The sequence below is a fragment of the Xiphophorus couchianus genome, chromosome 20, assembly GCF_001444195.1.
Source record: "Xiphophorus couchianus chromosome 20, X_couchianus-1.0, whole genome shotgun sequence".
Taxonomy (NCBI): domain Eukaryota; kingdom Metazoa; phylum Chordata; class Actinopteri; order Cyprinodontiformes; family Poeciliidae; genus Xiphophorus; species Xiphophorus couchianus.
The window spans coordinates 18416769-18443698 of record NC_040247.1 but is presented as its reverse complement, the minus strand read 5'-3'; the positions used below and the strand labels follow the sequence as shown (position 1 = coordinate 18443698).

The 26930-nt window shown below is 37.4% G+C and overlaps 3 protein-coding genes across 5 annotated transcripts; 1 reads left to right on the top strand and 2 right to left on the bottom strand.

Moving 5' to 3' along the window:
• Nucleotides 1-175: 175 nt before the first annotated feature.
• smarcc2 (SWI/SNF related BAF chromatin remodeling complex subunit C2) lies at nt 176-15547 on the top strand. 2 transcript variants are annotated; one of them, XM_028002076.1, is made up of 26 exons: nt 176-342; nt 2234-2353; nt 2444-2529; nt 2667-2742; nt 3148-3240; nt 3387-3456; nt 3546-3615; nt 3990-4065; nt 4667-4911; nt 5474-5598; nt 5720-5773; nt 6225-6262; nt 6449-6579; nt 7124-7195; nt 7306-7419; nt 7511-7664; nt 7751-7867; nt 8155-8217; nt 8300-8558; nt 9409-9570; nt 9652-9713; nt 10383-10503; nt 10584-10747; nt 10840-10974; nt 11629-12004; nt 12959-15547. In XM_028002076.1, exons 1-26 carry the CDS (start codon nt 232-234, stop codon nt 13021-13023), a joined length of 3159 nt encoding a protein of 1052 aa, XP_027857877.1. In that variant the 5' UTR covers nt 176-231; the 3' UTR covers nt 13024-15547. The 2 variants fall into 2 exon arrangements, with proteins under 2 accessions (XP_027857877.1, XP_027857876.1); XM_028002075.1 differs by having other exon boundaries at nt 2661-2742.
• A 307-nt stretch (nt 15548-15854) lies between these two features.
• Nucleotides 15855-19718, bottom strand: myl6 (myosin, light chain 6, alkali, smooth muscle and non-muscle). Its single transcript, XM_028002114.1, has 6 exons — nt 19572-19718; nt 19364-19391; nt 17671-17814; nt 17305-17478; nt 17094-17171; nt 15855-16210 (listed from the first exon to the last, which is right to left on the bottom strand). The coding sequence occupies exons 1-6, from the start codon at nt 19572-19574 to the stop codon at nt 16182-16184; spliced, it is 456 nt and encodes a 151-aa protein (XP_027857915.1). The 5' UTR covers nt 19575-19718; the 3' UTR covers nt 15855-16181.
• A 761-nt stretch (nt 19719-20479) lies between these two features.
• On the bottom strand, nt 20480-24946 carry tsfm (Ts translation elongation factor, mitochondrial). Of its 2 annotated transcripts, none has more exons than XM_028002107.1 (6): nt 24804-24946; nt 24451-24609; nt 24241-24369; nt 24039-24161; nt 23213-23294; nt 20480-21029 (listed from the first exon to the last, which is right to left on the bottom strand). In XM_028002107.1, the coding sequence occupies exons 1-6, from the start codon at nt 24849-24851 to the stop codon at nt 20641-20643; spliced, it is 930 nt and encodes a 309-aa protein (XP_027857908.1). In that variant the 5' UTR covers nt 24852-24946; the 3' UTR covers nt 20480-20640. The 2 variants fall into 2 exon arrangements, with proteins under 2 accessions (XP_027857908.1, XP_027857910.1); XM_028002109.1 differs by having other exon boundaries at nt 24451-24603.
• Nucleotides 24947-26930: the final 1984 nt, after the last annotated feature.

Genomic DNA, 26930 nt, shown 5'->3' with positions numbered 1-26930 from the left:
GCTTTAAACTTTCTTATTAATTTTGTAAAAGGACCGAATATTATCAACATACTAACCGTGTTCTGGAAAACTGTAATTTGTCCCGAAGACGCTCAATTAAAAATATTATCTGCACAACGCTGCCCCCTGTCGACTCCTCACTGTCATCACAGCCTCTATGTCATCCAGATGCAGTAGCCTGTTCTGTCCGCTGGGTGGCAGGCAACGTCGACTGGTTGTCTGCAGGCAAAGATGGCGGTGCGGAAGAAAGACGGCGGCCCGAATGTAAAATATTTTGAAGCGTCTGACACCGTTTCCCAGTTTGATAATGTCCGCGTCTGGCTGGGAAAGAATTATAAAAAGGTACTGAGCGCACGTTTTATAAGCATGCACACGGGGCTTTCTTTTTTCTGTCACCCTTAAACGTAGAGCAGAGGCAGTGACAAAGAGAGGAGGGAGGGTGCTGCTGCTGCGGATGAGCATCCAGCTGTTTGATTCACAAAAGGATGCTGAGCCAACAGATGCAGCAGATGCAACCGCGAACGGTGGTGTCTGCTTACGTTTGGGTAGCCAGACGAATGAAAGCCATCAAAAAAAAATCTGACCCGAGAGGGTAGAGTTTACAAAGATGAAGGTGTTTTTAGCCAGGCAGACGGCAAGCTAGCCAGCTAATCGGCTAACGGTTAAAGCAGCTCGGATCCAGATGTTGGCTCTGTGGCGCGCCTCTGTGACTGGAGTCCTGACCTGGGCTTGATTACAGCGAGCAGCTTTCTGCTTTTAACGAAATGAATCTGAAATATTATTAAAGCGGTGATTTTTATTTTATTTATTTATTTTTGCTCTCACCAGATATCCAATCGCATCCCGGTATAACCTTTTCACTGATGAACGTAAAAGCGCTGGGACTTCTACACTGTAAAACTAGACAGGTTGTCTCAACTGGATAATCAAGACACGTTGGTGCTGTATCTCTACTCAAACAGTTTTATTTGAAAAAAAGGATTAAGTACTTTTCAAATTACTTCATCCTAAAATTAGGATTGTTATAGCATTTTAAAACCTGGACTCCTGGGGTGATTTCTATAATTCAGTGTACACAAAAACGAGCAAAGCTGTAGCAGAAAACAAAAACAAAAATTTATGAAAAACATTTACAACCATGAGATCCACTTAAATAGAATATGTGTAGAACCCCAGAAGCTACATGAAAAAATGAGCTTGGTTGACCCTAGGAAAATTATTTATTTTATTTTTATTTTTAATTAAAGAACAGCAATTTTATTGTACTTTTAAAGGTTTTATAATATAGAACATCATTAAATTGTTATATAAAGTACATTACTGTTTTTTATAGAAAAGATAAAAGAAACATAGTTTGCAACCAAAGGGCAAACAAAGAACTTTAAACATTCTTTATCATTTTAGTGTCTTTCTTTGTTAAACATGCTTTGCATATAAATATTTGTACTTTTATCTTCATATTATATTATATTATATTATATGCCCCTGTGACACACAGGTAGGAGATTAAAGTTAGCTAAAATACAATTATTTCCATATTGGAAACATTGATCCAGAATCTGAATATTAATTTTAATACTAGAATAGACATAGAAAACCTTTGCTGTCATTCAACAAAATAATCCTTGATTTTAGTGCAATAAAAACATGAAGTCCATATTCAAAGTGCTGTTTGTTTCTACTATAAGTAAAAAAAATAATAATAAAAGTAAAACTTTTTATAAAAACAATATACTAACAAAAGTAAAAGCATGAAATGTTCAAGAATTTTTTTTATTTATTTCTTTTCTTTTTTCCAATTACTTGATGAAATCAGACTTAGCTCAGGCTGGAAAAGTAGGTGCACATGTATAAAATTAGTTAATACCTATCAGTATATACTGTAGATTGTTCAAAAAAAATAAACAAACTTTTGATTAGTTAAAAAAAACTGTATCATCAGATAAATGAAACATGGTTTTGTGGGACCAAATGGTCAACATTTTGCTCTGTTTATGTCCCTAACAAATAGATTATTATAGATTATAGATAACAAATAGATTATTAATGATGCATCAGAGGAGATGGCAAAAGCAGTTACACAATCATAACCTGACTATAGATTTGCTGACGTAGCACATACAAACAAGGGCTGCCCTAAAATATTAAGTTGTTTTAAAAACAACACACTAATCATGACAATCTCTTAAGTAGCTGCACACTATTAAGACGTTTCCTCTCTTTTTCTCTTCAGTACATCCAGGCTGAGCCCCCCACTAATAAATCTCTGTCCAGCCTGGTGGTCCAGCTGCTCCAGTTCCAGGAGGAGGTTTTCGGCAGACATGTCAGCAATCCTCCCCTCACAAAGCTGCCGGTGGGTTTATGTTCTCTCCCCTGAGATCTCTGAACAAACACTCTTCATGGCATTGATTCGTACTCAAACTTTTGTATTTTCTGCTTTCAGATGAAATGTTTCCTAGACTTCAAGTCAGGCGGGGCTCTGTGCCACATTCTGGCTGCTGCCTACAAGTTCAAAAGTGACCAAGGATGGTAAGACTTTCTTTCTGGCTGACTTTATTATTATTATTATTGTTTATTTATTTTGTGTCAAGTTTCGAAGCTGAGTTGGATTTTGGCTTTCTTGCTGTTTCGTGTGTAACTCCAGTCTAATTTCCTGGTAGGCGCAGGTTTGACTTCCAGAATCCGTCGAGGATGGACCGAAATGTGGAGATGTTCATGACCATTGAGAAGTCCTTAGTGCAGGTACTTTTGTTTCACTAATCTTTGCTGATAAACTAATTTCTTGGACATGCCATATGCATTAGTTAATGTTTTTTCTCTAATTTTGTCCAATATAAAAAGAGATTTAATTTTTTTGAATCATCTTATTTTGGTCAAATTTTCCTTGCTTTGGACAACAGATATAAATAAGTATGAAAAACATTATTTAGACAAGTTAAATGTTTCTACATTTATTACATTTGATACACTGAGGATGGCTCTGTTGAGCTTTAACAGAGGAAATAATTAAACAAATCGCAGCAATTCTGCTTTATTATTCTAAATCTCATGATCACTCAGAGGAAACATACTAATAAAAGGAGGAACCCCAAATTGTTTATATGTAAATGTTTGTGAATTTAAGTTTCATATCATTATTTGCTGCAGAACAACTGTCTGACTCGACCCGTCATCTACCTGAGCTCTGACATAGAACCAAAGCTGCTCGGAAAACTGAAAGACATCATCAAAAGACACCAGGTGGGTTTTTGTTTGTGAACCAATTTTTATTTACCATTTTTTGTCAGTGTAGTAAAGCATTTGTCGTGCTTTTTCATGTTAGCTCAGCTTGTCTTGCGCTGTCCTCTCTGCATTAGCATCGGCTCCTCTTTGTGTTGTCTTTTCAGGGCTCCGTGACTGAGGACAAAACCTCCAGCTCCCATATTGTGGTGCCTATTCCTTCCAGTCTGGAGGAAGGTGGGGTCTTGATAGGTGTAGTGTATTTGTTAAATATTCTTTGACGTGAGCAGGATCTGTTATGATGTGAAATGATCTTCTCTGTGCAGAGGAGTGGGTGCGTCCTGTGATGAAGAGAGACAAGCAGGTTCTGCTCCACTGGGGATATTTCCCAGACAGGTTTGTTCTGGATTCATGTATTTGGATCATAATGTTAAAAAAATAAATTACCTTATCTGTATTTTTCTGTTGATTATAAACAATTATGATTTATTTTTAACGACACTGTGGAGCTTATTGATTATAAACAAGTGAATAGACTCTTGCTTTTAAAATATTGACGGTCACTAGAAATTAGAGGAACAATGTTTCTGTAATTTTTGTAACATAACTGAGGAACATCTTTAAGCATATTAAGTTCCCAACCCACCTCCTGTGTTTGCTCCTAAACATTAAGCTGACACATTGTTGCTGTTGCAATAGTCTCTCACAGGCCTGAACATGTTATTTGTTCCCGTGGTCCGACTTTTAACTTTGTTCCTCTCGTCATTCAGCTATGACACCTGGATCCCAGCCAGTGAGATTGAGGCTGCGGTGGAGGATCCTCCCAGCCCAGAAAAGCCCAGAAAGGTCATTGCTTTTGTCCTGATTTATTGCTGTTCATTTAACGACCTTTTAAAAATGTTCTTCATCTTAAATTAGAAATGAAAACTTTTGCAAAGTATTTATACTGCTTGGAGGGTTTCACGTTTCGTCACGCTACAGCCACTAACATTATTGTGTTTCACTGGGATTTCTCTAAATGTTCTCTAAAGTAGCTGGATTTATACTGAGATTAAATTAGCCTCGCTTGAATGTCATTTGCTGAACATGTGAATGTTGTAGGCGGTAGGCGGCACTGCATTTTATTTAAGGGTTTCACAGTAAAGGGGGTGTGAATAAAAAATGCAAGCCACACCCTTAAAAACATTCATTTGTATTAAAAAAAAAGATTAATTAAAACCATCTATTCCATTCCTTCTGCTTAACAGTTATACACTATTTAATGTTGCTCACTCAGATGATATTTCAATAAAGTAAATTTATGCTTCTGGCTTCACAAAATATTTAAAAAGTTACATGGGTGCTAGTCACTTTGTGTTAGAGCTTAGAGCCTGAAGCAATAAGTAAAAGTATTTCCCTCTTGCTTGTTATCTGCTCACTAGAAATGTTTGAATATTGCTATTGACAGGTTCATGCAAAGTGGATTTTAGACCTTGACCAGTATAACGAGTGGATGAATGAGGAAGACTATGAGGTGGGAGAGGGCTGTCCAAAGAGGAAGAGGATCTCTGCCAAGACGCTGACAGATGAGGTGACAACACCAGATGAGAGAAGGGACAAGAAACCCGGCAGTGCCAAGAAAAGAAAGCGATCGCCATCACCTTCACCAACCCCTCCGCCTCAAGAGAGCAAGAAAAAAAATACAAAAAAAGGGTAAGAGCTCAGATTAGTTTGATTCGTTTAACAAACAAATCTACAAGTCACATTCATCCTTCTATCTGCCTGTCGAATTCAATTACATTTCACTTTACCTATAATTATTCATAAAACAAACAGATGTGGTTCATATCCAGAAATATACAATCACATCAAACCAATACTTATGATAAGAAAATTGTAATTCAGTTTCAAGCATTCAGTTTGGACTCCATTTATTATAAAATGCAGTCGAAATCTTTTACTAGTTGTACAAATGTTTATATATATCAGGAAGCCCTGCTGGTTTTATAAAGTAATTGACTTTGCTGAAACATCCTGTGTTTATGCATTCTAGAGATTTAATTTTATTTTTCCAAATTCACACCTGAGAGTAATTTTTTTAAGCTCTGCCGCTACTCACGTCTTCTGAGCCAAATTTGTGAATAAGAATCTGTAAAGCCTTTCAGAAAATGGCTCAGAAAGTCAACATTTATCACTAAAAAACCCTTTCCAGTCACTTACACCCACTGTGGGGATACACTGGGTGGTGAACAGATGTTTTTGTGTGTGTTGCCAGGCCGACGACCCCATACACCAAGTCTAAACGAGGTCAGAGGGAGGAGGAGCAGGAGGAGCTGTCCAAGGATCTGGATGAAGCCTCACCTGTTCCTGCATCTGAAGAGGGAACCACAGCAAAGACAAGTATACTGAGATATATATATATATTTGAATATATTTAAATAGATTGTTGGAAAATTATTATGTAAGATTTTTTATACTATCAAACTTTTCAGTGGATTAATTTCTTGCTGTCTGCCTGTAGATAACACCAAGAAGGATTCTGAATCGACCCCAGTTAAGGGAGGCACTGATGTGGGTATGGATGATAAAACATATAAACCCTATTTATCTGTAAATCTGCAGTAGGTAACTTTTTTACAGAAAAATATGTTTTTACATATTTGTTAAAACGGTCAGTATGTTTTGACAGTACAACATGAGACACACAATCTGTGAAAAAAAAAAAAAATCAACCTTCAATGGATTCTCTCTGCAGAAACGCAACGCTCCCGGCTAGAAACAACCAATCAGAGCCACTTTTTTTATCTGTCTCATATTATATTGTCAGGTCATATCGACAGTTTAAAACAATATGAAGAAAACACATTTTTATAGAAGTTACCTTCTGCAGCTTTGAAAAATATGTGTCAGAGGAAACATGACTTTTTAAATATTACTATAAAGGTATTTGCACAGCTTTGTAATGTGCTGCTGACTTTACTTATTAAAATATCGCCTCTTCATCTTTTTACGTGTGATTTCAACAGATGAACAAGAAGACGAGTCAATGGAGACAACGGGAAAGGTATCGTTAATCTAAAAGGTTTCATTTAAAAGAAAATATCCTGAAATGTGTTGAGGTGTATTAATTTAATTCAAACTAAACTGAAAGTTTTTAATTTTGTCTTTTTTAAATTATTGCTCAGTTTTTTTTATTTTTGTTTCTTGATTTGTTTATATGACTTTTTAATGAAATGTGTGTTTTTAACAGGAAGAGGAGGAGGGCAGTCCCAGTGTGAAGGGTGAACCGGTGAAGAGTTCAGACCTTCATGAGGACAACGTGACGGAGCAAACTCACCACATCATCATCCCCAGCTACGCCGCCTGGTTCGACTACAACAGGTAACAGCATTTACGCAGTGGCTTCATTTGAAATGTCTTTAAGACATGGTTGTAATGTGAGTTTAAGGAATTACAGTGATTTGATGCATTATTTCTGAATATTTTATAGCATTGTAGTCATACTAAGAATGAGAAATTAAGCATTCTTTCCTTAATTAATTCCCAGTGGATTTATTAGAATGTTTCAATAACACATTTATGCCTCTGCAAACCTTGAAAAAAGTTATATTGCCTATTGATGGCATAGATAGATGATTAATGAAGAGGATCAGCTAAAAATAATAGAAGTTGATTAAATGTTGCTATTCAGTGTCGTATTTTTCTTGGATACAGAAAGTATTGTTGTTCACTGAAAGCTGCCGTTTGTAGGATCTTCATCGGGTTTTGTACAAAACTTTCAGAAAATCATTGATTTGTTTATGGTCTCACATATTGAATTAAGGTTTGTTTGCTGTTTCTACTGATTCAGCAAAGATTAAAGTAGAAATCATGTCTGATTATGGCTGAGAACATCACATTGACTCTGTTCTGATTTCTCTTCCAGTGTTCATGCCATTGAGCGGCGAGCTCTGCCCGAGTTTTTCAATGGGAAGAACAAATCTAAAACCCCCGAGATGTAAGCATTCGATTGGTGCACAACACAGAGTGATTAATCAGGCGCTTGGAAACTACTGTTATTGTTTTAATGCAGTAGCATATCTCAGTTGTCTCCTTTTGTCCCTTTAGTTATCTAGCATACAGGAACTTCATGATTGACACCTATCGACTGAACCCTCAGGAGTATTTGACCTCCACCGCCTGCCGCAGAAACCTGGCAGGAGACGTGTGTGCCATCATGAGGTAGGAGTGGAGGTTGATCTTTATCCGTCCTTCAGCCTTTAATCCAACTTTCCAGCAGTGGAGGAAACCCCATGTGTCTCCTGTTCTGCAGAGTTCATGCTTTTCTAGAGCAGTGGGGACTGATCAACTATCAGGTGGACTCAGAGAGTCGGCCCACGCCCATGGGACCCCCGCCGACCTCTCACTTCCACGTCCTGGCGGACACTCCTTCAAGTCTGGTCCCCCTGCAGCCCAAAACATCCCAGGTTTCTAAATACTCATATGCAAACATGCAAATAGAAATTGGTGAATATTATTTTATATTCTTGCTCTTTCACTGTATCCCACTCAGACCCCCGCCACCCAGCCGATGATATCATTCCCAGACAAGGTGAAGGAGAAGCCCACAGATCTGCAAAACTTTGGGCTTCGGACCGACATGTACAGCAAGAAGACTGGGTCTGCTAAGGTGAACACAAGAGCGGTTGCTTATAACAAGGGCTGAAATTATTATTGAAACAATCATCAACTAATTTAGCAGTCAACTAATCATTAACTGGAGTATACAGACTCAAAAAAGGCCATTTTTGAGATAACATTTGCATTCAAGATAAAAATCTTAGCGTGTAAATATGTTCTACCCAAAACTCCTCAAGTAGCACAGTTTTAGCTTCACAACTCATGCATAACTCTTATTGTAACTCTTATTGTATGACTGGCACTCAAATAAATTTGTGGTGATATTTTTGAGTGCAGAGCAAGAGTGCAGCGAGCTCTATGAGGGAGTGGACAGAGCAGGAAACACTACTACTACTTGAGGTATTTACATTTTGCTGACACTATTAGTCACAATTCCTCTGTGGAGACAGCAATGGCTGAATGACTAGCCCTCACCTTTCAGGGGCTGGAGATGTATAAGGATGACTGGAACAAGGTCTCTGAACATGTGGGCAGCCGTACACAAGATGAGTGCATCCTGCACTTCCTGCGGTTACCAATCGAAGACCCATACTTGGAGGACAGCTCGTCTACTCTGGGCCCCCTGGCCTACCAGCCCGTTCCCTTCAGCCAAGCAGGAAACCCCGTCATGAGCACCGTGGCCTTCCTGGCTTCTGTAGTTGACCCACGTGTGGCCTCAGCTGCAGCCAAATCCGCTCTCGGTGAGAAGCGTTTTCTTTTGAAAATTTCATGATGAACAGATATCAAATTATGAGCTGAGCGTGATATTTTGTTGTGTTCTTTTTCTCCATCACTGGTTTTAGTGCATTTCTTAATCCAGAGATTTAAACATTTACCAATAATGACACTGAAAGGGGACCCATTAGGCAAAATTCACTTTTTGCCGTTTTTTTTTCTTCTTTTACTTCTATTGGAGTCTCAACTCCTTCTAAGAATAAGAACAGCCCAGGCGCTTAAAAAACCACCCAGCCATTTTCTGGCCATAAGATAATGATTTTTGGTGTCTGGAAAACGAGTCATTTCAAAAACCTTCCAATTGTTGAGTCACAATCTACGGTCACTGCACCATTACCTAGCAACGTCAGCCAAGCCCAGCCTGTCACCTAGCAACCCACGCTGAGCTTCAGGTCAGTTGGTCATCTGGTTTTACCATTGTATGCGCTGAACAATGGCTGATGGAAAGAGAAGTGTTTGAGAAGTGTTGTTGTTGCCTTACCATTTATAAACCACTTGCTGTATTCTTGTTGGTTTTCCAGGAGGCTCAGCTTCTGCTTTTCAAGGATGTACGATTGTATAATTGTGCATCTGTTTGCAGCCATTTTCAAGTGCGAATGTAAACGTTGAGTTGGGGGGGGGTGCGGTCAGCTGCAGCTTCTTTGGATTTAAATGAATGATTTTCTGCAAATAATGTGATGAACATGTTTTGTAAAGCCCATACACCTATCCTAACCTTTTCAAGCTCACCTTTAACTAAAGCATAATGTGCTCATTGTTTTATTTAAAGTAAACAACCTGAAGTCTTGACAAGAACATTGTGCCTCTCCTTAATAGAGGAGTTTTCCCGGATGAAAGAGGAGGTCCCTGCAGCGCTTGTTGAGGCTCACGTACGGCGGGTGGAGGAAGCGGCGAGAGTGAGCGGCCGACAGGATCCCCTGTATGGTCTGGAGGGAAGCGGCATCGCAGGCACTGGCCTGGAGGAGGGAGAGAGGCCCGGTAGGAAAAAACACAAGAAGCTGGAACAAAACGAGCTGTAACGATTGTAACGATGAATAAACAATTCTTACTTCTCTTCAGATGAAAGCAGCGATGAAAGCAAGAGTGACAGTCAGTTGAGTGAGGAGAAAAGAGATGCTAAGGTATTGTGTTTGCTCATTTAAAAGATTGCAAATAAAATCAAATTGTGTTATTTTAATCATCTTCTTGTGAGCTGTAGTGCAGCTAATTTTACTGTAGGTCTGAAACAATTAATTGTGATGAATCAATGATTAATTGTGAACTGGAGCCTACAAAATTTAAAAAAGCAATTTCCAGCAGAACAACACGCTCAGAACTGCTTTGCATTTAAAATAAAGGAAAAACTTATTTGTCTGTAAATATGTTTTACCTAGAATTTCTCAAGTGGCATCGTTTTAGCTGGACTTGGTTCAAACTCTGTAAAAAAAAAATCTCCTGTTAAGCACTTTTTCTTATTCTCTTATTCTTTGATTAATCCAAAACATCAGTATTTACAAGGAGAAAGGGCTGAGCTCATCACATGGTGATGCTAGAAGTATGTTTTAGCTGCAGATCCAAATGGTCAAGAGTTCACTAAAGTAAGGCTTTATTGTTGCATTTTAGTCAATAAAATGTAAATTTTCTTATTTAATAAATGAGTTGAATTGTCTTTTATTTATATCTGTTAATGTATTTATAATATTGTATCTAAAAGGCTTAATTGGTTACATGAAAAATTTCTTAATTTATTTGATTAATCAGAATAATCGATTATTTAAAAAAAACAGCTGCACCTACTGTCTTTTATGTAGGAGAGTAAAGATGGAGCGATGGAAGAGGAAGAGAAGCAGGTGGAGAATGGGAAGAAAGAAGAAGAAAGAGGAAGAGAAGCAGAAGGCGAGAGAGAGGCAGATAAGACAGAGCCTGAGATGGGTATGTGAGGTTTTATCTCTGAGATGTCAGATGCATAAAAGCCTGATTAAAGCTCAGACATTTTGTTTCTCTTCTCTCAGGTGACGGTGAGAAGGAGAAGGATGCTAAGGAGGGAACAGAGGAGGGACAAAGAGAAGGAGAGATGGAAGGAGAGAGGAAGGCTAAAGTTGAGCGCGATGTGGGAGAGGGAAACCTGGCAACTGCTGCTGCCTCCGCGTTAGCAGCTGCTGCCGTCAAAGCCAAGGTGAAGCTTAATTTATCACTCCTGCCTCTTCAAGACATGCTTTCTTATTCTTTACCTCCTATAAAGGCAGATCCCCCTCTCTGTGTTCACAGCATTTAGCTGCAGTGGAAGAGAGGAAGATCAAATCTTTGGTGGCTCTGCTGGTGGAGACCCAGATGAAGAAGCTTGAGATTAAACTGCGACACTTTGAAGAACTGGAAACTATCATGGACAGAGAGCGGGAGGCTGTGAGTGCGGGAACCTGGGATATGTAGTCCTGTTAAACAGCACACAGTTTTATTTATAATCTGAATATTGTTTCACCAAATACTCTAACGCTATGTTCACACTGCAGCCTGAAGTGATTCAAATCCGATTTTTTTGCCCTTCCGTTACCTGTTCCTGATCTTTTCATGACAATCTGAACAACACAGATCAAATTTTTATAAATGTAACCCAAACCACTTAAATATGTGGTTTTAAATATGATACGTATCCAATCTTTTCAAATTTGACTTGTGTCTGTAAGGCTGTAATGATACTCGACAAACATCACTATTCTGCATCCTGAACAGGATGGAAACAACAACCATGGCAGACAGTAATGTGGATTAAGTGGTTAATGTTTGTGCTCCAGTTAGACAACAACTTTAAAATCACAAAATGTGCTCCACCATTAGCATCCATATTTACTTCTGCAAACACTGAGCACGCTCTCTTCGTGATGTTCCTCCACTGCAGATGCGAGATTCTTTCAGGTTGTTTGCAAATCAAAGGTGGAGATCCTATATAAGTTGATTATATTTGAAAATATGAATGACGATGTATATAAAAAAAAAAATCTGATTTCACAAAAGAATCTGAATTGATCATCAAGCCCTAAGATATGTTTGTGTTTTCAGCTGGAGTACCAGCGGCAGCAGCTGCTGGCTGACCGCCAGTCCTTCCACATGGAGCAGCTGAAGTACGCTGAGATGAGGGCCCGCCAGCAGCACTTCCAGCAGATCCAGCACCAGCAGCACAGCCAGACCGGAGGCCCTCACTCCAACCAGGCGGCCTCGGCTGCACCGCCTCAAGGCCCCAGTGCCAGTCAGCCAGCTCCCAGCACACCAGCTCCTCAGGCGGCCCCCAGTCCTGCCCCACCAGCTTCTTCTGCCCCGCCCCCCGAGTCCCAACCTGCAGCAGGCACTCACACGTCATCTCCCTGCCCTCCAGGCCAGCCCCCGGCCCCTCACTCCAGCTCCAGCACTACACCCGTACACCACGGTGAGTTAAAAGGTGGAGCTCATTTATCACATTCATTATTGCTCAATACAGTCTTAGCAGGAATTCACAACAACATGTGAAGTTTTTGCTGTAGTATTCTGGCATTTGTTAGCTGGATGCCATCAGCTAACTCACACTCTTTGGTTACTTAGCAACAACCTGCTGAGTTCCTTGTGGAACTCAGCTTGTGGTTACCTAGCAACAACTTGTGGAGTAACTTGTGCGGCAACAGTTTAAGGTTTTTGCCACTGTGTCTCATAACTGCTTAAAAATAAAAAACAATGGAGTGGTGTGAACAACTGTGGATAAAACAGGAAAGGTCACGTCACTAGTTTGACAGCATTTTCCATATTTAAAACAAATAATTGATCAATAATTATCAATATCCACTTATATGAAATTCTTATATTGTGATAAGTGTTTCAGTCATATCATTCAGCTGTAATAAAACTTGTATCATTACTTTAAGATTTAAAATAATTACTAGTGCTTTTACTGCCATTCTCTGTGGAAATTCAGTGTGAATATTGTAAAATTTTGGGGGGGAAAAGGATAAAACCTGCATTTTTTATTATATCTAGATTTTAGGACATTAACTGCTTTATTGTAATTTTTAGCCAAAGTTGTTAAAAACCTTAGTGGAAGATCCAAAGAGCCACAGGTTGCAGACCCTTACACCAGAAAAATCAGCCTTCATCTTTGCTGTTGATCTTGAATAATCTGGATAATTTTAGGCCAAAAAGCAGGTTATAATTTGCTCCGCTCACCATAATCCCTCTTGTCGAATAAGCTACTAGTCAACATTTCACTGACTGAACATGGTGTCTGAATGATGCCTATCTCAATAAACACAAACGTTATTGTTTCGATAGCTTTTGTAAAAAGAGAGTCCAACTTTTAAATAACATAATGCTTTCCACCTGAAGGCACAGCTGTTATATTTTTTCCCTCCTGCTCCTCTCACAGAGCCCAGCGCTCCTCACCAAGGTGAGTCACTCCACCCATCAGCTCCTGTTCCTGCACCACAGTGAGAAAAACATCTATAAATTGCCTGCGAATCCAAATGACTGACCATTTTGACGCCTGCCTATATCATCTGAAATGAAGAAGTCACCAACAAATGGATGAGAAGATATTTTACATGTTTAGTTTTTGTTTTTCTACAAGGCAATCGATGTGAAGATCAAAATGTAAATTAATCCACCTCTTTGTTTGAAAGTAAGTCATTTTAAAATACAACTGACTCTTTTAAGGGAAAACTGATTTTAATCTTTTGTTGCTGACCAAACAGCAGTGAGTCGTGTTCATGGTAAACATCTTACTCAGTTTTGCCAACATGTCAGAGGATAGAAGAACAAAAGCTTCCTATTGGTTTGGACTTTGTTTCATTTAATGTGCTGCAACAGTTTGCGATAGGTCATGAAGTCTCATAGTTCATCCAGTGGCCCTGCCTCCTTGTACTTTAGGTACGTTTTAAAACATACATGTATGTAAAGGAAAAAGCACTTTTCTCCTTGAAAGTCTCGCTGAAAGACTTGAAGCATCCGCCGTATTGAACTCTAGCACTTATATCTTTGTTTTGTGGTTTTAAATACTTCAACTAACAGGAAGTTTCAAACTTACTCATGGTTCTTAGATCCACTTGTGTTTACGTTGCATGGATACGTCGTGTCTACAGGGTTGAACCTGAAGGTTTCGTGACTAAAAGTCTGTAATGAAGGAAGAGATTTAAATCGCTAAATTAGCTGATCTAAGCTGTTAAGGAAAACGTACTGTAAACTGGATTATCTGTTACAAACATCTATTTTGTATCCAGTTATGATGCTGTGGAAACTTAAAGTACAGCCTGAAGTCCTGAAAAGACTTTTCTTAGATGTTTTTCTCATGTAAACTCCCATCATGCCAGCAGGACTTAGAGTAAAACCTTTCAGTGTGGATGAACTCTAAGCATCCAGTCAAAAATGTACTTATGTTCACTTATAGCAACTACATGCAAAACAGTATTAGATGCTGTGTTATGTTAACCAAAATATTTTCTTTTATGATGGTTGCTTGGGATGCATATGGGATTTTTAATTTTTTTTAACAACTTTTGTTTTTTTCACACAAAAAATTGGAAGAACCTCCAATGCTGGAAAACAAGGGAACACCTTAAAACTCTCTAGCAGAGAATCCTTGAAATCCGTAACAGTGTTTTCACTTTATATCCTGTCGATTTTTATATTTTTTACATGTAATTTTTCCATAGTTTTCCTTTGATATGTCAACATTGTAACTGTATATTATCTTTGTAGCCTGTATCTACCTTCGCCATCTTTGTGTGCGATCTGGACTGTTTTTGCTGGATCTGTCAGAGACGTGACTGTGATCATGTGTGCCCACGCCATTAAGACTTGTAAACAACATTACCTTTCAGTTGTTTTTTTTATTATTTTATTAAGTGCCATCAGTCGTGTGATCACCAAGTTTGGAAAACTTTAAAAAAAAACAAAAAACATTTTGCTCTACACACTCAACACGTCACATCAGTGTCATGATATATAATCCAGTCAGATGGTGAACGTTTGCAGTTAATGTCCATCTAGCCAGTATTGCAGTCCTCACCTCTGCCGTGAGCATAAATGGACATCTTTTATCTGTGTTCTTACTACATTGTGTGAATTTTGTGATATGAAATAAGTGTCAGCTCAGTTTCTGTATGTTTTTCACTTCGCTCAAGGTAGCAGCAAGTGCGGTATTATACAGTAGACATGAGTTTTTTTTCCTCTGTGAATCATCACATTAGTGCTGACAGTTTATTAAAAATACATCAGAACTGGTTTAATTACGAAATGTTTGAGGAAAAATTAAAGATGTGAAGAGGACTCGTTGTGTAGTGGTTTTCTTTTTGTTTAATGCAAATACACATTCATCGCATTTAAAACTAATGACTTTTCAATTTTGTTCATTTTGCTCCTCTTCCAGTTTCCAAAAATAATCTTATGCGAACTTAAAGAGCAACCAGGGCTTGTTCATATTCAAATACATACAATACAAACCAGGTATTCACATTTAATGTACAAAACAATTTTTTTCCTCACTACATGACTTAAGATCAGACAAAACTCATCTTGTTTTAGGTTTTTTTTTATTTAGGATTACCAAAATAATTTCTGTTCACTAAATGACAGAAAAAAGTACTTTTATCTTTTATTACTTCCATTCAGTCCTTTCTGTTTAAAAGTTTAGATTAATTTCCTTGCTACCAAGTATTTTATTTATTTTGTTGTACTTTGTGGAATTTGTCAAATGAAACCAACTTGTGGAGGTTCTTGATATTTTCTTGATATCGTAGGATTAATTTAATTGTGTCACACAAGAAATCCCTTGCAATACATCCACATCTGTGCCTCGATTTAAATGTAGAATCCAATTCAGTACAAATTCAATCACAGTTTTATCCAGTTCAACAAAATGAATTGATATAATACAATCAAGATGCATTTGCATTAATTGTAATTTAATCAAAATCATAACATAATAACATAAATTCAGTTTATGAATTAACGCTAACTTTCTGAGTTATTTTTATAGCAGCAACTTCTCATCCAGATCAAGTAGTTTTATTTAGCTAGATGTATTTTTGATATATTTACATGGATTATCCTTTGACTAAGCAGGCTGAACAAAATAGGCCTGTATTTGGCAAAACACTAATAATTACTTTATTGCAGTATGAATATGATGAGTCAAAGCTACTTTGAAAACCTCCTCAGACAATTTTAAAGAAATCACAAATCCATATACCTACATTTCATCAATAGAATCCATTTTACCCAACATTAATCTATTTTTAATTTGATTTGCAAAACTTGGAGGCTAATTAAAACTTTGTAAACCATTTTATTCCATATGTGTAATGCAACAGGTCACATTATCATATCCATCCAAAAGAAAAGAACACAGACTGGCTGCCAGAGATGAAGGTAAACCAAAAATAGGAGTTGTACCACTGATTGTGCCTGCAAACGTGAACAGGAGTTAGGAATATGAGGTTTTCACATTAGACAGGAAAAGGCACATAAAAAAAAAGCTTCAACAGCAACAAAACAATGTTGGAGGTAGAGTGACGTGGATGAAAGAGAAAGACGAAACAAACAGCACATAAAATATTCAGGAATAAATTTAAAGATGGAGGCGTTTGAAGTCCTTAACCACTCATCACCACCCTGACGAGTTCTGCAAAAGAGACAGGAAGAAACTTGGTATCACTATGACAGGAACACACTTCATCACCATCACTCAGTGGAGAAAAAGAAGCTTTCTTCAGCCAACACACTAAAAAACATAATGAGTTATAAAACAACATAATAAAATATGCAATGACTGTTTGTTTCAAAGCCCAATGAGGGAAAAGAAACATAAACATATAAATGCAGTAATATTTACTGTTTTAACAAAACTAGCAATGAACAGCTGGCAGCCAGAGATAAAAAGTATTGTTAAATGGTTTTTCTTTCCGAATTCCTTTCCCTTGTTGTTGGTAAATTAGATTTTACTTAATCTTTATGGTCAATAGGCCAGCCATATTTAACACTGTCATATTTCATAAAAAGTGACTTTCTGCATTTTCATCGTTTTAATTTTCCTCTTCTATTATGTTTGGCATGACTGAGATCATGCCTGGGTTTGGTCATCTGCTTGCCTGCAGTGCAGGATCAGCAAGAAAATATTTTAAGTATACTTGGTACAAATGTGAAATTTATCAAGCAACATAAAATCTAAATCTCTGAATGTTTCACTTTGCTTACTGCCCATTAGATATTTTTTTTACTTCTTTAAAGATCTCCACTGTGGGATGGAGTTTTGTTGTTGTGTATAGTTTGAAAAAAAGCTAAGCAAAAAAAAACCCCAAAAGGATCATTAGAATTATATATAAAAATAGGCCTGTTGTTAAATTATGTTCACCTGAATGCTAAAATTATACTCGTACTCAGACATCACTTGGATAATAACATTTGCTTCAGAAAATACTAAATAGATTGTGAAAAATGTGTGTATTTGTGTCTGTATTTTTTACTCAATCCATTTCTTATCCATGTCTTGCTCTATTCATATTTACCTTCATAATTAATGCAGCCATTGGCATCTTCATGCCCTGCTAAAAGTGTCTCCACTTCTTCTTCTGTCATCTTTTCACCTGAAACACAAAAATAAAATTCAAATTGAGAGATTCATTTAAAAAAATAGACACTATTTTTTGCATTACTGGAAGTGTTGACCTAACCACAAACATCTGCACTGCACATAGAAACATCAAGCCAAGGTCTTACCCAGAGTGGTGAGGACGTGACGCAGCTCTGCTCCCATCACTGTGCCGTTTCCCTCCTTGTCAAAGACACGCAGGCCTTCGACAATATCTTCAAAGGAGCCGTGGTCCTTGTTCTTGGCGATGGCGTGAAACATGGGAAGAAATTGCTCAAAATCCAGCAACTTGTTGTTCATCTCTGGAGGCGGTAAAAAGAAAGCGGGAGGGAAACTTTTAAATTTCAGAAATATAACACAAAGCAGATTTTTCACAAGTCATTTGGTGAAATTTAAAAATAAAAGCATCCAAATCGGCCAAACGCCTGACAGTTATTTATCCATGTGGATTTTTACATTCCCCGTTTGTGTGACTGGTGAAATTAGATGCTTGCCTTCCATTTTGGGGTTTCCAAGAATTTTTAGCACCTCTGCGTTGACCGGGTTCTGCCCCAAGGCTCGCATCACGTCGCCACACTGATTGTAGGTTATTTTCCCGTCACCGGTCCGGTCAAACAACAGGAAGGCCTCCTTAAACTCTTAAAAGCGAAAAAGAGAAAGAATTGCAGTTCAGCTAAACGGCACAAGCTAAGCTCAATATCTGTTAGTGACAAACCATCCAGGCACAAAGAAATGAGAGCAAAACATTCAAATGTGTCCAAGGGCCATAGATAAGTTATTGAACAAACTTCTTCAGCTTCATTTGCCTAAAGTTGTGCAGACATCCAGTTAGTGCTGCATATCCATAGAAGGAGCAGTGCAGAGTCTGCTGGATAGATAGGTCATATCTGAGCTGAAAAGCAAATGCGCTCCACACAACTACACAGATGAAATGTCCCTAAAAGAACTGAAGTAAGTTTCCTGTTGGGTCCTTTTCTAAGTATTTGGATGAAGTAACAACGGTAGAAAATGTTTTAGTATTCCCGATAATGCTACCTTGCATTTGCAGACTTGGCTATGACTTGGAGTTGATCTGTTATACAAAGAAGTATTTATTTAATGGCAATTCTGTAAATCCACAATTATTACTGGTGGTTCAAAACTTGTTATATTTACAATTAATACTAACAAAAGTTGTATGAAAACTTAATTTTTCATACAATTGATATTGTAACCATGTAAGATTTAGGTGATTAGACATGTATGACGGACTGAATTATGAATCTGTGTGACATAATCCCTTTAGCTGGTCTTTGTTTACTGTGATGAACTGGTGACCTGTTCAGTGTGTGCCCTTTGTCTCGACTATTCAGCGTGAAGAAAATGAAAACCCATGCTATTGGACTGAAGTTAGAAAAGTTATTAGTTGTTATGTATTCTGTATAAAAGGAAAAACAGATACCTACTGGTGCATATGTAGAAATAGTTTTCATCTTAACTTCATGACCAAATTTATTTTGAAAAAGAATACAAGCTGCATGTGTTTTTGTTTTACAGGAAAAACAACATAATCTAAATGTGCCTTATGACTGAATAAAGGATGTAAACGTTTATTCTAGCAAATAGACAAACAGAATATTCAAAGAATATTTTGCCAAGGTTTGTGTTTTTAAGTTTGAACATATATTGCAACAGAATCTGAGCTAAAATTGTACAACTCTATCATTTTAAACCTACATTTGTATTGTATGAAAGTTATTTAAATACTACTCCAAACATAAAGTCTTAAAATGATGCTAGCACATTTATTACAAAGGTTTGTTAACCTTCAGCTTCACTAACTTGATGAACACCTAACACACATTTTGAAATGCTTAACTGTGTGACTGTAACCACATCAGTGACTCCATGTCCTGGTTCAGACCCTGATTCACACAATGCACTCCTCAACACAAATACTTTTGCACTCCCATGCAAAAACCACACAGTTCGTCAGCAGACTGTTAATGAGGCAGTGTCAAAACTTAAAAACAACACTTTTCCAGGTCTGGAAAATGACTCCGTTCATCTTTATTTACCTCCAGGGCTCCAGTAGCTTGTGGGGAGCTACAGGGTCAAGATTCATAAAGCTTTTTCAAATCTGCGCTGCATCACACCACATTTTAATGTGACCATTAAAAGCCAAACTATTCATAAAGATGAACTCACCAATGATCTGGTCTTCTGTGAAGTCAGACTGGTTGAGGCAGATTTAAGATAGACGAGACAACGAAGGATAGACGTTAAAAACATGGAGTAAAGCAGGCTACCATTAGCTAACTTGCTGTAGATGTACCCCACATTTTACAACCTTTAACCACGAATTAACAAAATCATATGCTGTAAAACACGAAAGCAAAAGAAAATCTTTACTCACCATGTTTTATTTTATTTTGTTGTTTCTATGACGAGGATGTCAGTCTGCACAGAGCTAAACGGACAGCAGCAGCTAACCAGTTTGGTAGGTACGCCCCCGTTGACGTCACGCGTCTCAAACCTAATCAGCCAATCACATTGCAAAAATGTCAGAATATGCGACATATTTTGTGGGTTTCAACAGCAGCTTCAAGTCCAGGGCAAAGATTGTACCAGGCACATTATCATGCCACACCCTGTTGATATTCACACATTCACACCAATTTCTTCATGTTTTAATAGGAAATTAGCTCGTAGCGCTTCTTAAAAACAAAGAGCTAGGAAATTCAGAATCACCCCTTGACAGATGTCTTGTTTTTCAGCCTCAGTAGTGGAGTATCTTAAAAAGAGGTATTATGTGAAATCGACTTTTCTCTCACGAAAATCCACAACTGGAGTATTGCTTTAATTCTTTCATGAATCTTTGAGAAATCCTTCATTCTCCCCCGGGCTCCATTGGATGGGGCCCACAAACGCTTGCCGGTTGTTGCTGCAGTCTCCAGCCGATCTTCAGACAGCCCCTCCCCCATTCAGCTCCACCAGACTGGCAGGGCAGCCATTAGCAAACACCAGGTGGAACTGAATCTGCTGAACTTATCATATAAACTACTTTTCAGTCCAATGCTCCTAAGAATGGTTGTGAACAGCATAATGGAAAGGCATTAGGATGACCAGAAGGAAGTGTGTTGGAAAGAGCATGAGCTCCTTGAAGAGACAACGGCCAATTTCAAGTCAAATTTCTTTTTAAGCCATATTTGCTATTTTAAAGCACAATACTTGATTGTGGTATGGAAAATATACACTGCCGCCACTTTAATTAACATTGGCAAAAAAACAAACATGTTTTTAATTCAGAAAAATACAAAGTACTTGAACATTTACTGTTAAAAAGTTTATTGTTACATTTTCAACTTCATCACCTCCAAAATGCCTTTTAACCATCATCACATTTGTCATACCATTCTGTGACTCTTTCTCTTGCATTTCATCGCTGTACATGAAAAACACAGAGAAATGCTGCTGGGAAATCCTTATTGCTCCTCTAGTGTCTCTCCACAATGAAATCGAACAAAGTCCAACACTCGAGCCTGTTGACCCTTGAGGAACTGTGCCACAGTCCTACTGGGGTCTCCCAGAAAGGTCTGAGGCAGCAGCCGTGTCTCAGATTCACCACAAGGCAGGTCATCCACGTTCCCTAGAGACAAAGGGGCCTCCCCCACTACATGCTGGCCGAGTTTACGACCTAAAGTATCTCGTTCTTCATCCTTTCCACCCTGGAATACGACCAGAGCGCCGTAGCGACCCATTGTCACCTCCGTCTGACCGCTGACGTTGCCATGCACGTATGAGCCTATGTGCCACTCAGCAGGGACTCCCACGGTCACTGCCCGCTTTAGAGACATGTTCTCACCAAGACGACCTAAGAGGAGCAGAAGATACCCATTTAATGATAATATTTATGAAATCTTTAAATATTTCTAACCAATATCATATGTTTTGAAGTACAAATCCAATTTTAGCAATTCCTACTATTGAACTGGGAGCTGGAACTAGTCACAAGCAGCAAACTTGGTCAAGTAACGTGTTCAACTCAGTCAAGTTACAGAAACATTAATTGTTCATTAGTAATCAAATTCATTGACTATTACTGCAGCACTCTGGTTTTAGGAACATAGTTCATAATCAGGCTGAAATAATCTGGTCATGGACCAGGCCTTTAATTTTAATATTGCAAACATTTGAGCGGTTGTTTCCCACAGATGGGGAAACCTTAAATCTTAGAAGATCCTTCCTGAAAAGGTATGCATGTGGACTTCTTTGCACAAAAACTGTGGATGTGCAAACAGTTGAACTTTTCATTTGACAGAGTGATTGTTATTTATTAAATCAGCTTTAAATCTGTTTGATGTAACATGGTGCATATTTTGAATTAAATAGTTTATTTCTAATCCAATGAGGATCTAATTGATAAGGGAGATTGATCCAAATTACGTTGTAAAAAATATTTTTCCCCTTTAATATTTCTTCTGTCATACTTAAATGTTTCAGATTAAACCAACAGCAGTTTCCAAATTTTAATTGCATTTTTAAAGCAAGAACTAGATGAAGCAGCCTATCTTTACTTGAAAAAGAAATTGTCGCCTAACCATAAAACTGTGTTGTTGACACACAGTTTTAACGTCATAATTTTATTACACATTACTTTTTCACCTCATGGGAATTTACCTTGTAACAACTGACTGCTGAAATGTAGCCAGAGTTTCCCCCAGTGTATTATAAGCATGTGTGGATTTACTTGTACACCCACCCTGCTTAGCATAGCTTATTTATTTAATTTCTTTTTTAAATGTTGGCATTTTTAAAGATTTTATAGTTGGCGTTCAGGTATTAATCTTCCAATCTTTCAATAACACATAAATAGCAAGGGATATTTTAAAAATTTCCTGTCAACTTTAAACATTTTTTAGCTCAAAAACAGGATTGGCCGCTGGACGAATGACTGCCCTAGGACCCAACCACCAGGTTTAGCAAATGTTTCTGGGGGAAACTCTGACAAATTTAAAAATTACATAATTTTGTGACATTTGATTTTGTTTAACAAGCATAGTCTTCCATAACCCATCCTAAAAGACTGACTTAGAGATCTGGCCAGTCACGTGAAGGCAGAAATTCAGTCTTTGTTTGGTGCTTAATCCATAGGAGTGGCAGACAGGAGAAGTCAGGTGGATGAAAAGGAACAAATATGTGTGACAATAGCAGAAGGAGAATATGTTTGGGAAAAAGCTCTAATCCAGTGAAACCCAACAGTTTGCTGAGTTGACAACCCTGGTAAGTTACCCCTGTAAAGGGTTTCTCTATATAAAATGCTGAAATATGATGTTATTTATTTGCAGAATTATTTTGATTAGATTGTGGAGATCATATTTATTTTTTGCCACTTGGTGATTAATTTGAGGTAATTAAAGTTTCCTCTGTAATCCTTTGTCAAATCTTTAATGTTCAAAAAGATAATTTTGTTCTTACCTTGAATAGAAATGTCACTATATGCTTATGCTTTTTTTTCTAATTCACACATAACTTTGCATGAGTTCAGGTAAATAAATTTAAATTTGGTTAGGTTATAACTAAATTAATTTTGATTTCTCATGATTTATTTATTTTCACCACATCTTCTAAAATACCTGAGGAAAGTTGGTCTTTTTTGAATTTTTGGTAATATGTTCTAACATTCAATATACACATATGAATCAGATTTGCATAAAAAAATTTCAGAATCAATGTCACCATTTCTTTTTTAGCATAAACATACATATACATGTAGTCTATAATGTTGCCGTTAAAAACTTCCACTTTGCATGTATGAGATGGGAAGAGTGAAAAACAAATGGTTTCTTCAAAAAGCAAGAAAATCTAAGTGAATTTAAAGAGTCAAAATTATCCAAAGTTTATCAATGTCAGTAAAGCCTGTAGCCCTGTAAGGGTTAAATGAAAGAACCTTATTTTTAATTTCTTTTAACAAAGACGAAGCAACATCACAAAGCAATAAGATAGATCATATCTGAGCTGGGAAATAAATATATAAGCATGTGTTGGTGTACGGACCTATTGTGAGAGCCACATGGTCAGCTAGTGAAGATCCTTCTCCCACACTGAGTTTATTTAACTCATCACCAGACAGGACACTCTGAAAATAAAAGCTGTACATTAGAAAGAAAGAAACAAACAAACCAGTCTGTTTTACTGGAATTTATGTGAAACAACACAAAGTTATGCAAAACTGTTAATTGTGAAGAAAATGTTTCCTTTCTTTTTTAATGTTTTTCTTCTACAGTGAAAAACCTTAAAATATTTGTGTGAATTAGTTTAAAGTCCCTACATGGCTTCTATAAAGTTAAACAGCAATGCTTATGGCTGACTTGTCAACAAAAGCCAGATTTGTGAAGGGAATAACTAATAAATGTCTGTCAACGGATTTCTCCACCTACGCTATGAATTTCCCTACCTTTCAGGTTATGGATTAAAGAGTGCTCAATGACAAATTAAATGTTATGCAATGCTGTAAACCATGCAGATTATGACAAAATACAACATCAGCTCTAGTCGTTACAGGAGTAAATGCAGTAAAGTTAAATTGGTATAAATAGTTTTGCAAGAGACTGTTCAGGTTTGGCATCTTTGCACCATTAGTTAGTAATAAAATTTCAATAAATCACAAATTCTTTCCCCAGTCCCTCAGTTCATGTCTTGGTTTTAAAAGGCACAGTTCTTAGTGAATGCTGTGGCACATGACCATTGAAATTGAAAGAATAAAATCCATTAAATTATAAATAGTTACAGGAGAACATAAGTGTTTCCCCAAATTGTTATGGTCAGGAACAACAAGTGTGTAAGTGTCAGTAAAAAAATATGTTTAATAGCTTATCTTCACCTTTACATATCCTGTCAGGTTTTCATTTTTATCCTGATGGTGTGCCAATGTGGCGAGAGTCACATCCTTCACCAGCTGCTGAAACTTCTCATTACGGGCCACAAAATCAGTCTCACAGTTCACCTGCAAGAAACCCAGAAATAAAGCACAAAGTCCAACAAGCAGGGGGTAAAACCTGCTGATAGATCTCTGCAGCCCTTACCTCCACCATCGCTGCGGCTTGCCTCCCCACAAACAGGCCGATCAGACCCTCTTTGGCTTTTCGACCCTCCAGCTTGCTGGCTTTGCTCCAGCCTTCTTTCTGGGCCTGCTCATGTAGCCAGCTTTCAGCCTGGAGGTTCAGCAGCACAGTCACACATTGTTCTTCCACCAGTCAATATTAGAAAACCCCCCAGCAGAACAGACAACACACCTGTGCTATGTCATTCTCAAACCTCTGCAGAGCTTCCTTGCATTTAATGAAGGTGTAGCCGGTGCTTTTCCTCAGTTTCATCAGCAGGGCTTTATCTGCAGCCAGCAGCTGGCATCCTGAGTGCAAACACTGCACAGGCTGACTGACGCTCACCTGAACCACACAAAGGATAAACACGCAAATACTACTATTCAATTTATATCCTTTTGAACAATTACAAACGCAGTAATGGTAAAATGAGCCACTGGAACTGAACCAGGGAAGCCAGGAAAGCAACAGTCAACCATTAAAAACAACAGCTCTTAAAACACGACTGAAGCTAAAGGTGAAATGAAGAAGTTTAATCTGCTCACCTTTACGGCTTCTCTTGTAACAGCTCTAAATAAAAAAGCTAGCGACATGATTAAAAACTGGAAACACAGCTCTCTTATCAAAGCTTACAATGTCATTGAAATCCACGCTGTGGAAGGAAGGAAGCCTAGCAAGGACAAGAAAACTCAGAGTTACAGACCGGTACTTTTAATTAGCGCCACCTACAGGTCTGGAGGACAGCAGAGTTTAATAAGCTGCTACTCCTAATCTGCTAAATAAATATGTACCCGTAAGTACAGCGAGTTCACATGAAAGAAAGAAAGAAAGAAAGAAAGAAAGAAAGAAAGAAAGAAAGATTTTGATTTTTAACACCACATTTATTTTTCAATAAAAATACATTTTGACAGCATTTAGTTCATTCTTTCATTCAAACATTGAATTGAAAACTAGCTTTCTATCAAACACAGAACATATGACATTATTAAAACACCACAAAGAGAAAAATTCCATTAAGTTATTCATCAATGAAAAGAACATAAATTCTGCTTTTACTCTATGTTTTACCATCAGAATAAACATCCTGTCGACATTTTCCCCCAAAACACCATTTAGTTTATTTCTTCTACTAATATAAATGGAAAATTTTGCCTGTCCAATAAGAAAATTTAACAAATTCCACTTACTAGATTCCTTTTTTGTATAACCTGCACCGAATATAAACGCTACTTCAGACCAATAGACACCACATTTTTTAAAAACATCTTCTAACAAGAAAAACAATGGTGAAAGTCTTTTACACTCAAGAAACATGTGAAAAGTAGTTTCTACTTCTTCACAAAAAGGACATAATTCATTTGTATCCTTTATAAATTTAGACACAAAACTGTTAACACTCAAAGCACAGTGCAAAATCCTCCACTGAAGGTCACTTGCCCTCTTACTCAAGGGAGTTTATAAAAAACACCCTCCATAAAGGTTTCTGATTTTCTCTGACTTTAAACCTGTCTCTCCAATCAGTATCAGTTCTTCCACTTAACTGTTTCTTATTCAACCCTTGAACAACCAATTTATACCAAAATTTTCCATTCAACATACAAAAGTTTACTTTTTTTTGAGTGATCAAAAGAGAACCCGTCAATTCTGAGAAATCAATATTCAGTCCCATTTCTGGAAATGGATCTGTACAGTAGAATCAGGGAGTTCTTCTCCATTAAAAAATCCACCAGCATCTGCTTTTCATCCAAAGTAAATTTTTCAAGCCAGAGGTCTAAAATAGTTCTCATGACTCGAATCGATTTGAACCCAAGTAGAGATGCTGTCGCCTCTGTGTTTTGAAGTCCTGGTCCAGCCGGCGTCACAATGAGTCTCTCCTCCAATCTATCTCATTTAAACAATCGTTGTGTGTTTCTTGTGCCATCAACACATTTATTCACATTATTTCTTATCTAATAGAAATACTTCCCACAACATTATACAATCAAAAGAAACAAAACTTTTTTAGAGGTTAAATGGCTTTCAATTGAAGCCATTTAACCTTTCAGAGTTGTTACAGGTCATATAAATGAATATAAATGGGACTTTACAAGCTTACATCTTCTAAATGAGATGTAGTTTACTTAACCTTTCTCCCCACCCATTCTGAATGAATAAAGTAAAAAAAAGCAAATAGAAGAGAATAAATAAATAGTTACACTAAAACTAATAATACTAGTTGAATTCTATTCTATTCTATTCTATTCTATAGTTCATGATAATAAACTAAAAACTACAATAATAATAATAATCAACATGTAAAATGTGTTATTTAAAATGAATGAAAAATATTTTTTTCTTTCGACGCTGCAGTAATAATCAAAACATCAATGTTTTCTGCCCACACCTAATGGAAAATTTCTTTTGTTGACATTTGAGCAAATATTTCATTATGTAAACATTAAAATGTTCCAGCGATCTGAAACCCTGTGTGTAGAACATGTTTGCTTCATGATGTTTACACATCCAAAGGGCCAGCTAACCTCAACGTGATCAGACGCTGATCCGACAACTCCATGTTTTCATGTTGGATGGGCCCTGAGAAGTAAAACATCTGATCAAATTGATTTGATAAAAATAGAAAAAGGCTCATGGCAGATATTGATTTCGCTCTACTTCATACTGAATATGCTGCC

Excerpts from the sequence above, each read along its gene's own strand:
- smarcc2 (XM_028002075.1), top strand. The coding sequence starts at position 232 with ATGGCGGTGCGGAAGAAAGACGGCGGCCCGAATGTAAAATATTTTGAA. Across the intron at positions 3,241-3,386 it reads ACATCATCAAAAGACACCAG|GGCTCCGTGACTGAGGACAA; the intron begins GTGGGTTTTTGT and ends TTGTCTTTTCAG. Across the intron at positions 10,748-10,839 it reads CTGCTGCCGTCAAAGCCAAG|CATTTAGCTGCAGTGGAAGA; the intron begins GTGAAGCTTAAT and ends CTGTGTTCACAG.
- myl6 (XM_028002114.1), bottom strand. Across the intron at positions 17,479-17,670 it reads TGGAAACCCCAAAATGGAAG|AGATGAACAACAAGTTGCTG; the intron begins GCAAGCATCTAA and ends TACCGCCTCCAG. Across the intron at positions 17,172-17,304 it reads TCACGTCCTCACCACTCTGG|GTGAAAAGATGACAGAAGAA; the intron begins GTAAGACCTTGG and ends TTTGTGTTTCAG.
- tsfm (XM_028002107.1), bottom strand. The coding sequence starts at position 24,851 with ATGTCGCTAGCTTTTTTATTTAGAGCTGTTACAAGAGAAGCCGTAAAG. Across the intron at positions 24,610-24,803 it reads TTACAAGAGAAGCCGTAAAG|GTTCAGGTGAGCGTCAGTCA; the intron begins GTGAGCAGATTA and ends ATCCTTTGTGTG. Across the intron at positions 23,295-24,038 it reads ACCTGACAGGATATGTAAAG|AGTGTCCTGTCTGGTGATGA; the intron begins GTGAAGATAAGC and ends TTTTATTTTCAG.